We start from the raw sequence: 12332 nt of genomic DNA on the forward strand, positions 1-12332 counted from the left end.
TTAAAAAAAAAAATTGTCCCCTTTTTATTCCTCCTATTTTCAGAAAAGCGACCACGATATTTGGAAAGAGCATAAAATAACGATATTTCGAAAGAGCATAAAATAAGGAATCTATTCGTAGCTAAAAAGCTTCTTAAGCTTAAGCTAAAATATAGCTTAAGCTATATTTTTTTCACTAAAATAAAGAAACCAATAACATTCTTGTTCACCTATAAACTCTTCAATAAAATATGGATGAGCTAAAAATAATACAAAATATCCCAAAATCACAAAAATACAAAAAAAGAACCATAAAAAACAAAGATTTAGGTAACACCTTGGCTTCATTAATTCCTGAACGTTTATCCAAAAATCTAGTAAGACTATTTGTTTTATTTGCGTGAAAAGTGACAACGAAAAATTCACTTATCATGAAATAAAATTTAAAAAGGAAGTAAAAAAAGACGTTTTAATTTACGATTTAGATGGTGATCAGTTTTGTCGTCTTTTAAAAGGGGTCCTAAATTCAAACTGGATTAAGTTTATATATGACATTGCCTTTGCCTTTAGTACTGTTTAGTATGCTTGAAGAGAAAATTTTCCCAGCCATTGCCCTTTTATGGACTTTTGGGGAGTGTTCCCGCTCACCACTTAGGGAAGAAACTGCGGAATTGGTATTAGTGTGGAATAAATGATTGTTTTGTTGACATAACTCTTTTTTCAAATGGATCTTAAATAGGAGCTTTCGGTTGGAGAATTAAAGAAGGGAAATTAGAGGGGATTATTTCCCCTCTACTGAAAGTGTTCAGAGTGATTGCTTAGTTTTGAAATTCTTAAAGAGTTCTGCTACTTAATTTTGGCGAGGAAAGCTTTGTCAAAGGGTGAGGGTTTTAAGAAGCGGAGAGCACTGTAAAAGGTCTTATTATTAGTCTGTAGAATGGATTGAAGGTCGTATCCATATCTTTGTTGAGAGAGGGGGGGTACAAAACTTAGGAAACGTTTCTACGAGTCTGACAAAAATTTTGGAGATGGGGTTCAAACCCCTTTCCCCACCCCTGGATACAGCCTTGAATGTACCCAACGATAGGAGTTGAAAACGAAAATATGTTGTTGCTCTTATTTAGCTGCCAATGTGATTTCATCTGGTTGTTATGTATACTTGACTCGGAATACGAATTGTTTTCAGTAAAGCGCAAATGATGCTCTGGCCTTTAGAGGGCCGGGAGGCAGTAGCCATACTCTTATTTATGATAATTTTTGCTGGTTTTAGGCGTAACTTGATTAATCATTTTAATTTCCGTTTGTTTTGAGTTTCATCAATTCATTCATAGTGGTGTCTGTTGCTTTTGTATTTGTGATTCTTCATTTTAAGTTTTGTTCGCTTTGATTTTCGTTTATTTATTGAATAAATTCGGCTCGTTTTAATTTTGAGTCTTGTTATGACTTTATTTCTGCTTGTTTTAAGTTTTAATATGGCTCGTTACCCTGTTTTTCTTTATATTAAATTCTTTTTTTTATTTTCTGGAAAAAGTTCTTTTTTTATATTACAAAAAGAAAGAATATAGCTCTCTTACTAAAATCTGAAACTGGTAACTTATGAATAAAGTGTCCTCCAAAAACTGCGAACAACCTTTAAAATTGAAGTTTCAATTTTATTATGTGTCAATTAAATTTATAAATTAAGATTTTTGTCATAGAATTTGCAAAATCAAAATTATTTATAGAATCGTGTTTGCAATATTAAAAATAAAATATAAATAATTGAATTAAAGAAATTAATAAAATAAATAAGTTTATAACTTCGAAGACCGCACTGCCTTTCCATAACGAAAATATAACATTTCAAAATAGGGATGAAACCTGTTAATTGACTTGAAACCTTTTTAATCAGAGTTTTACTACTGATTATGGACACTGTATATGTGTCCGAAAAGTCCAGTTAAAAATTTTATATTTGTTCCACTGTCAATTAAGTTTTTGTCCCTGTTTTGAACTGTTATATCTTCGAAATAAGTAAGTGCTTATTTCTTTTTAAACATGTCATTTAAATTGGAGCCTTCGCGGGATAATTAAAGGGAAATCAGAGGGAGTCATTTCTTTTGTCGCTGGAAGTGTTCAGAATGATTGCTCAGTTTTGAGCAATTAGAATTATTCTACTTAATTTTTCTAAGAGACGCGTTGTCCAAAGCTGAGGATTGTACAATATGTACAATAAAAGACTGTAAAAATTACTCATCAATAGGGGTTGAAACCAGAAATTCTTATTTCTCTTATTTGTAAACACTGATTAGCAATGTGATTTTGTTGGGCTGTTCTTGAATATATATTTATGTTTTTATTTCAGCTTACATGCGGGAAGAAGAGAACATTCAAGTTCGAATTATCGCGGGATCGGTAGTGGCTGGTGTAATCCTTGTAGCTATTATTGCCACCGTAACTGCACTATATATAAGAAGGTAAGTCCCCTTTAACGTCATAATCATGAAGCTCTTTCAGAAAAATTATTTGATTTTCGAGATTTATTTACGTGCCCCCCCCCCCCTGCCGAAATGTTTGTCCAACTCGTAAAAACGTAACAAAAATGTTATTTTTTAATGCTTTTTTTGAAGTTTTTTTTTACAAGACCCCCTGAAAAAGGTCCTTTTGTAAACCCCCCTGAAAAAACAATCCTGGATACAACAGGATAACTTTTAACGTATACGTATCAGCAACTTTATATAGTTATAGTTACAGCAACTAAATAAAAACATAAATTTTAATTTACTTTGCTACATAACAGAACATTTTTAATTAATGCATATTGTTTTATTTTATTCAGTTTTCTCGACAGTATTTGGTAAAGATGGTTATTGCTTCATTTAGCGAAGTTGAGAGGAACGTAATAATAGAAAAAGACTTCACTCGTTTATTAGGTATGTCCTATATTTATGGTTTTACTTATTAAAAGCTAATCCAGTCCCTTTGTTTGTTCGTCCTGGAACTCTATACTTTCCGGATATTTACAAAAATGAATCGCAAGAAAAATTTCAACAAAGTGTTTAGTGTATTCTATCAATGACTTTTTGTTTCTTTCTGGCTAAACACACTTGGTGTTTTTACTAATCGGATTTTTATCGTTACCGCCATACCAGTAGAGGCGAATAGGATGCTATTGTGATGTACACATTGGGTGGTGAAATAAACAACCGGATTATTGAACGCTAATAGCCACCCACTGTCACTACATTCGTCAGTTTTTTTACTCGACAAAATTATTTTGAATTGATTAAGTATGAAAATCGTTATCCGCGATGCCCTTCAGTAACTTCATTATCTTCAACGGCCGTTATAAATTTTTTTAAACAAATGTGTAAGGCTTTGTAATCTAAAACAAATTTAGTGGGTAATTAATTCCCTACTCTCAATTTTTTCTTACCATAAAGTTATGATGGTACTTGTTAGCTAAAATGACCACACTTAAGCTCTTGATCTGAGTAAAACCGGTTTCTCTCTGTATTCGGCTAATTAACTCTATCAAAGCGAGAGAAAGTACGATACAGGTATATTTTAATTAAATATTTAAAATATAGAGTTGGCTAGGCTAGGTATTTAATATAATGTGTTCTGGGCGGCCTGCTTTCTATAATTCTCTGTTTTAGTTTCCATAATTTTGTTTCTAAAGTATTATATTTTCATCATATTTCGATATATTTATTATGATTAACTGAACTCCACTTTTTATATGTGGTCCGGATACCTAACAAGTACTGTCAAGGCTGTATCCAGGGTGGGGGTTAGCTTGCCGGGTTAACTATATTAACTAACTCGTCCAATTTACGCCACCTGACTTACATCTTGGATTGTCACATGTGCCACACAGGTCTGCAACGCGTGGAAAGTCCCCTTAACGCCCTGCACAGGACCCACAAGGGTTGGCACAGTTCCACCATGTTGCGCATGCTTGCGCATGCGCAACCTGTGTTGCAGGTTGCACATGCTTGGCATGCGCAACCTGGTGTATGGGATTTCTGAAAGTGATCCCTCGAAATTTATTATGGGGGGCAGTTCGGTTAATAAGCTTGTACGGTAGTATATTCAATGTTCAAAAAAATAACAAGCGAGGATGTTGTTTAATAATTTTTGTTATAGATGTTAGTTTAACAAATAACTTCGTTTGAATAACCGCGTATAATGCCTTTTAAATAGCTGTATCCGAATAGTAGCTTGTAGAAAAATATTCAGAAATTTCGTTTGCTTTTTCTGTTCCGTGTTTTTGAAAAAAATTAGCCCTGGTTTTTTTCATTTCTTAGAATCAGGAGATCGGCACCTGCGCTACGCGAACCCCAATCGGTTTGCATGCGAAAGTTTGCTTTTGCTGGTTTTTTTCATTTCTTAGGGAGATGGAGGAGGAGCGTGTGCAACTTTGTTTGACTCAGGCGGCTCGGTGCTGTAATGAACTGATAATTACTTGGTGCTATGGTGCATATACAGCTTCATGTTTGTACCCACAGCTGATGAACAAGGTTAATCCTCCCCAAATACTGGTGCTAGGGATTTTCCTTTAAAAAAATCGGGGATTTTTTTTCATGTTTGGATTTCCTTCCCCAAGCGATACACGAGTATGTACCTATGTACATACTCTTGTTTGTTTTCTGTTTGCTCTCCGTCCATGAATTTATCCGACTAAACTTGTAATGTTCTATTAGTTCGATTTAGGAAATAGTCGGCTTTCGAACTTCGATTTTATAATCTTTTTTTTTTTTTTTTTTTTTTGCTTGCTCTTCGTTCATTAAACCTATAACATTCATTTTGTTCGACTGTAGAAATATTCGACTTTCGAACTTTGACATAGATACCTTTTTTTTACTTGCTTTTCGTTCATGAATTCACTTAATTTAGCCTATAACGTTCATTTTGTTCGACTTTAGAAATATTCGACTTTCGAACTTTGACATTACATACCTTTTTTACTGGCTTTTCGTTCACGAATCCATCTAATTAAACCTATAACGTTCATTTTGTTTTGATTTTAGAAATATTCGACTTTCGATCTTTGACATTAGATACCTTTTTTTACTTGATTTTCGTTCATGAATTCATTTAATTAAACCTATAACGTTCATTTGGTTTGACTTTAGAAATATTCGACTTTCGATCTTTGACATTAGATACCTTTTTTTACTTGCTTTTCGCTGATGAATTTCATTTAATTAAACCTATAACGTTCATTTGTTTGACTTTAGAAATATTCGACTTTCGATCTTTGACATTAGATACAATTTTTTTACTTGATTTTCGTTCATGAATTCATTTAATTAAACCTATAACGTTCATTTGTTTGACTTTAGAAATATTCGACTTTCGATCTTTGACATTAGATACCTTTTTTTTACTTGATTTTCGTTCATGAATTCATTTAATTAAACCTATAACGTTCATTTGGTTTGACTTTAGAAATATTCGACTTTCGATCTTTGACATTAGATACCTTTTTTTACTTGCTTTTCGCTGATGAATTTCATTTAATTAAACCTATAACGTTCATTTGTTTGACTTTGGAAATATTCGACTTTCGATCTTTGACATTAGATACATTTTTTTACTTGATTTTCGTTCATGAATTCATTTAATTAAACCTATAACGTTCATTTGGTTTGACTTTAGAAATATTCGACTTTCGATCTTTGACATTAGATACCTTTTTTACTTGCTTTTCGCTGATGAATTTCATTTAATTAAACCTATAACGTTCATTTGTTTGACTTTAGAAATATTCGACTTTCGATCTTTGACATTAGATACCTTTTTTTACTTGATTTTCGTTCATGAATTCATTTAATTAAACCTATAACGTTCATTTGGTTTGACTTTAGAAATATTCGACTTTCGATCTTTGACATTAGATACCTTTTTTTACTTGCTTTTCGCTGATGAATTTCATTTAATTAAACCTATAACGTTCATTTGTTTGACTTTAGAAATATTCGACTTTCGATCTTTGACATTAGATACATTTTTTTACTTGATTTTCGTTCATGAATTCATTTAATTAAACCTATAACGTTCATTTGGTTTGACTTTAGAAATATTCGACTTTCGGTCTTTGACATTAGATACCTTTTTTTACTTGCTTTTCGCTGATGAATTTCATTTAATTAAACCTATAACGTTCATTTGTTTGACTTTAGAAATATTCGACTTTCGATCTTTGACATTAGATACATTTTTTTACTTGATTTTCGTTCATGAATTCATTTAATTAAACCTATAACGTTCATTTGTTTGACTTTAGAAATATTCGACTTTCGATCTTTGACATTAGATACCTTTTTTTACTTGATTTTCGTTCATGAATTCATTTAATTAAACCTATAACGTTCATTTGGTTTGACTTTAGAAATATTCGACTTTCGATCTTTGACATTAGATACCTTTTTTTACTTGCTTTTCGCTGATGAATTTCATTTAATTAAACCTATAACGTTCATTTGTTTGACTTTAGAAATATTCGACTTTCGATCTTTGACATTAGATACATTTTTTTACTTGATTTTCGTTCATGAATTCATTTAATTAAACCTATAACGTTCATTTGGTTTGACTTTAGAAATATTCGACTTTCGATCTTTGACATTAGATACCTTTTTTTTACTTGCTTTTCGCTGATGAATTCATTTAATTAAACCTATAACGTTCATTTGTTTGATTTCAAAAATATTCAATTTTCGATCTTTGACATTAGATACATTTTTTTACTTGATTTTCCGTTCATGAATTCATTTAATTAAACCTATAACGTTCATTTGGTTTGACTTTAGAAATATTCGACTTTCGATCTTTGACATTAGATACCTTTTTTTACTTGCTTTTCGTTCATGAATTCATTAATTAAACCTATAACGTTCATTTTGTTTGACTTTAGAAATAGTCGACTTTCGAACTTTGACTTTAGATCCTTTTTTTAGTCGCTCTTCGTTCATGAATCTATCTAATTAGGCCTATAACGTTCTTATTGGTTCGAAGTGATAACTTCGGAAAATGTCGATTCTGCAAAAAGAAGGTTGAATCAGAGTCTAAGAAACATCTGTCGTTTCGAATATAAGACGGCAATAAAGGTAAATAAAGTCGCTGAAACAGCAAGAAGGGGGAGTGGTTTAAGATAAAAGGAGACAAATCTGTTCTTTATAACAGACCCGCCTTCTAATATCCACTTCTTCTTCGCCAGAAAGCACTTGGACACTAAGTGGAACAGTTTTAAGCATATGCATAAACTTGTAGTAGGGCCTGAGCACACAAATTGCTTATAAATAACAACAAAAATATTGAGTTAAAGTTTCTAGCAGTATTTTTTTCTAAAAGTTAGTTCTCTTTTTATAACGGTTTGTACCAGTTGCTATGTCACGAATGCACTATCAGCGGGGGGGGGGGTACGCCAACGTTCCCTTGTTTAGATTATATTGCATCGCTGTGACATCTAAAGGTCATATCTAACATTTTCAAACCTATGACGCAATTACCAGAACTATATGCCAAGCTGATCTCAAAGGGAGGATCAGTAGAGTAGTATAGAGCAGAAAGATGGAATTGTAATTGGACATACATTGCCCCGCTCTTATGCCCTTTGGATGTAGATCAACAAATGCTTTTTGGCTATTAATCCGGAAGTCTAAAAAATGAGAGATGCGACCTTAGGCGTAAATCTAACGAGATGAAGAAATTTGGCCGACGGGCCATACGTAAAATGCCGACGTAAAATTTTTATCAACATTGTGCACGTTTATTAGTAAACAATTAACTTTTTGTTATCTTTTATGATTCCAAGTAGTATTTTTTTTAAATTGTTTTTGGTTAAAAGAGACGGGAAATGATTTACGTTTCGTTACATTGTTGCCGTGACTAAATGTATTTCCTTCTTAAATAATAGCAGTAATTCTGATTTCTGACAGTTTGTAATTTTGGCTCGGTTATTACCAATTTGCCGCTTCGGCTCTTTATGAAAAAGATTATCCCTGATTCCCTTCCATCATGTCGTGTCTTTGAGTTGGAAACTTCCATTTTTATGGAGGGGAAAATACATTAGAAATGTTTTACCACCACGGGATATCTAGAATTTGGATTGAAGTTTTTTCTGCCCTGTATACCCAAGTGATTTACTGTTTTTTGATTCTCTATAACGATTTTCTATATTTATCGCCAATATCTCCTTCCAAGCAAGATACAAACTAAATTCGATTTTTATCTTATAAAAAACTTTGGCAAGAAAAGGGTAATTTTAGAAGATAGCCTAATATAATATACTGTTAAAAAATCGCTGATAATACAATAAGTGGAAAAATCGAGACCAGTATCCTTCAACTCATCGATTAGGGTTGATAATACCAGGGATGTATTTCCCAAGTTTCTTGGTACTTCTTATTCTTAATCCTGTAGAATTGTTATTTTGCCATTCGGCCCCTCAAAAAAAATTCCTGCTTACGTTTCTAGTTGATACTGAATCTGGTTTGACCGACTATCGTCACCAACATTTTTTACTGTGTAGCTCAAAGCTTTCAATTGTTTTGTTTGCAGTCTGATGCCTTTTTCTATTACAGGTCGAGTGATGAATGTTCTAAAAAGCAGCCTAGTGATTGTGATGCCCTTGAATACAGGAATGGTGATGGTAAATTTTTAGTATTTTCTTTTGCACAAGACACAGATACACAAGTTAATTATCAACTATATTAAGCACAAGTCCTAGATACATGACTGACATAACCGGAACGGATCCGCTATCTTTGGGGTAGTTGGGGGGGGGGGGTAATTCTGAAAAAATAGAAAAAATGAGGTATTTTAACTTACGAACGGGTGATTGGATCTCAATGAAATTTGATGTTTAGAAGGATATCGTGTTTTAGAGCTCTTATTTTAAATCCCGACCGGATCTGGTGACATTGGGGAGGGGGGGTTGGGAGGGCGAAACCTAAAACTTGGAAAACACTTAGAGTGGAGGGATCGGGGCGAAACTTGGTGGGAAAAATAAACACAAGTCCTTGATACATGATTGACATAACCGGAACGGATCCGCTCTCTTTGGGGTAGTTGGGGGAGGGGTTAATTTTTAGTATTTTCTTTTGCACAAGAACATTTCACCCAGAATATTTTAAAAGTTATTTTCTTTAGATATCTCAGATTCCTTCCTACCCCCAATATTTACTCCTTGACTTTGACTTTTATTTACATAATAAACAAAAATATAAACTATTACATATATAAATCACTACGCTAGGGAAAAATTTAAATTTGCTAACGTGTAGCGATTAACTACATAAACATTCCTAAAGGGAGATCCTAAATTAAAAATAATAAAAAGAAAACAGTACATAAATGTTTCTAGAAGCATCCTACAGTAATTAAAATAATAATGAAAGGAAAAAATAAAAAAGACAATCACCTTCTTTCAAACACCCCCAGGGTGTTTGAATTCAGGAAGTTCAATTCTCGACCCGGGCTCAGGGATAAGACTTCAAAAGCATCTTTTTTGTCCTATTAAAATTTTCCAATTGTGACATTAGTAAGATTTATGGATAAGTGGGCTATTTGTATTAGCCTTTTTTCTTTTGCTACGTCATTTCAGTTGTCCTTTTTTGTGAGCGGAGGGAGGAGCAATACGTTTTTGATAGGAGAGAGATAGCGTCAATGACCACTTTTCTTTCTAAGGCCGCAAGTTAGACTCATTAACACAAATTGTATAAATTTTACCTTTTGTATTTTGTATTTCTGTATTCTATTATATATTTTTGTATTTTAAATTTTGTATTTTAAATCTATAATTGTATAAATCGTAAAAAATTTATTGTATAAATTTTAATTGTTTAAATTCTGTATAATCATGGCTGGCGTATTCCTTCACCTCTTCGCCAAGTGGCGCACTTCGTTTAAGAAAGACATTTATCTTATCACGGAGCACAATGACGTTCTCAGACCACATTGGCTATGACGTTCGACATTGAACGTGGCTTAGTCTCTTAATTATTTTCTATTTTCTTCGTTTTTATATCACGCCTTACCCAATCTTTTACTTCATTACTTTTTTACTCTTTCGTGTCTTAGTTGTCCTTTCCACGTGCTTTCTCTCACTCATTACATTATCCTCTTTTTTATCATTTCATTATTCACCTCTCGTTTCTCTCTGTAATTAACAATATTTCGTATCCTCATTTTCCCCTTCCTAATAAATAAAAAAAAACTTTCTCATAAGTGGGGAGGGGATATTTTTCCATGGTAGGAAATTAATTGAGAAGCACTATATATTACATCCAACATTTCTTGAGAGTCTAGCGCTGTCTCCTAGGGACGATATAAATTTGACCCGGGTAAATAATATATGTAGCAAGGTCCCATGTGAAATTCACGCTAACTGGAATGAACTGCTTTGAACGAAGGAACAAATTCTTGGTTAGAAACATGAAAAATATTGCCTTGAATAAGAGTTATTGTTGGAATTGTGATGGAAACCTAGAATTGTGGGTAGAAAATTTCTTAGAAGTCCAACTACTGCTACTAGAAATTTCTGGGGAATTCAGATCCAAAAAACTAGTTGAATTTAGCTTTTATATTAAGCGCCTGAGAATACTTTCTTTCTATAAAAATTAGTGTAGCCCAGGGAATGCCCCTAATTTCTCGCGCAGGTGAGCCCTGAACCGTTATTCTGGTGCTGTTTACTATGCTTGATGGCAATGGCTGGTTGCGGTTAGCCATGAGAGGGAGATAGAGAGAGAGAAGGATTTATTCATTAAAAAGATAATAAACAAAAAATGTTTGCTACCTCCCCTAAAAAGCAAAGCTTGTCCGAGGGGGAGATCGAGAAAACACAATACATATAATAAAAGAACACATGGAGCTAGACCTTATCAATTTTGAAAGGTCATAATGATTATACTAACCAAAAATGAGACATAATAAAAGATAGAATGCCTATAAATCCAGGTTTTAAACGAACTATTTCCCACTTTTACAAGCTGTGTATGCAGGTTGTGCATGCCACGCGTGGCACAAGGACGGGTGTTGAGGTGGAAGGGTCTGAGTGTGGGGAATCACTCAGCCTTTTGAATGCCAAGCATCAATTTTGATAGGTTAGAACGATTGTGCAAACCAAAAAATGAGCCATAATCAAAAATGGAATGCCTATAAATCCAAGTTTTCAACGAGTTCATTCCAACTTTCAAAAACTTGTTTATGCAGGTGACGCTTGCCACGCGTGATATAGGTATACCTTAAGGACGGGAGGTGGAGTGGAAAGTTGCTAAGTGTGAGGAATAACTGGCACCTTGAGTTGTATACCAGGTGATTGGTAGTGGGTAATCACACGGTGTTTTAAGTACGAAAGACTTCAAAATGAAATCGTTTTTTGGAACCATCTTAGGTGTATTTATATCTGAAAAGCTTGATTTTCAAAATTTTTATTTTAATTGTTTCGAAATCAAAAACTTTGGAGTGTAGTACCACATTTTAGTTATGTTGCCACGTTGCGTCATGAAAATAATAAGAAAAACCAGTTAATTAAATTTGACAACGCATTTCGTCTATAATTATATACATATAAATGATATGTTGATTTCCAAGAATAACTACGCTTTCAAAGGAAAGCTGCATTCTTAGGCTGTTTGATGCCACTTGTTTTTAGCTTTTTTTTTGCTGATATTTCTTCAGTTTTTTTTTACGTTTTGAATTTGGCGCCAGCTTTTTCATATGCAGTAATACCGAAGACGATATTAGTATATAATATGACATATAATGTGCATATAATATCTATATATAGCTATATATTATGGTTACTATTATTATGGTTATTATGGTCGTAACTATATTATGGTTGGTAAGTGTCCACTCAAGGAATTCAAGCAATCAGATTTGATTTTCACTGTCCTTGGTACTTCAGGAACAGGCTCTTAGACCTGTTCATAATGCCTATGAATTGACAGTTGTCAACTTCAAACCCATCGCTTTTGATTAAGTATTGAGAATTTTAAATGTTAAACAAAGTATATTGAACTAACGCGGGTAGTTATGACAAAGGGAAAGTGGGGTACAAATAGCTACCGAATGTTGCCACGCCTTGTGTTTATTCTGGTTCAATTTACTTAGAAAGATAATTCTTGTAACTCAAAAGTAGTCTGTGTGTACCACTTGAAATATTTAAAGATTTTTAATTTATATTTGTAAATCAATAAAGTCCAATTTCTTGTCTGAATTTAAAGGGAATATTTATTGAAAGCCACGGTATTTAAAAATAATAAAATTTATTTACAAACAAAAAAATAAATTTGACAAAGATAATGCACTGATCCCTACAAAGGGTCCATGGCCAGCAACGGGGGGTATTTACAGGCACGCAC

At 33.1% G+C, this 12332-nt stretch overlaps 1 protein-coding gene across 1 annotated transcript in view; it reads left to right on the forward strand.

Annotated features, from left to right (window-relative positions):
- LOC136039170 (ephrin type-B receptor 1-B-like) overlaps window positions 1-12332 on the forward strand; it is a 175324-nt gene that overhangs the window by 119953 nt on the left and 43039 nt on the right. Inside the window, exons 9-10 of the mRNA XM_065722683.1 lie at window positions 2324-2435; window positions 8550-8617. Of these exons, the coding sequence (XP_065578755.1) occupies window positions 2324-2435; window positions 8550-8617 (180 nt within the window). The remainder of the gene's footprint in view (window positions 1-2323; window positions 2436-8549; window positions 8618-12332) is intronic.

This window comes from Artemia franciscana, chromosome 19, assembly GCF_032884065.1.
Source record: "Artemia franciscana chromosome 19, ASM3288406v1, whole genome shotgun sequence".
NCBI lineage: Eukaryota > Metazoa > Arthropoda > Branchiopoda > Anostraca > Artemiidae > Artemia > Artemia franciscana.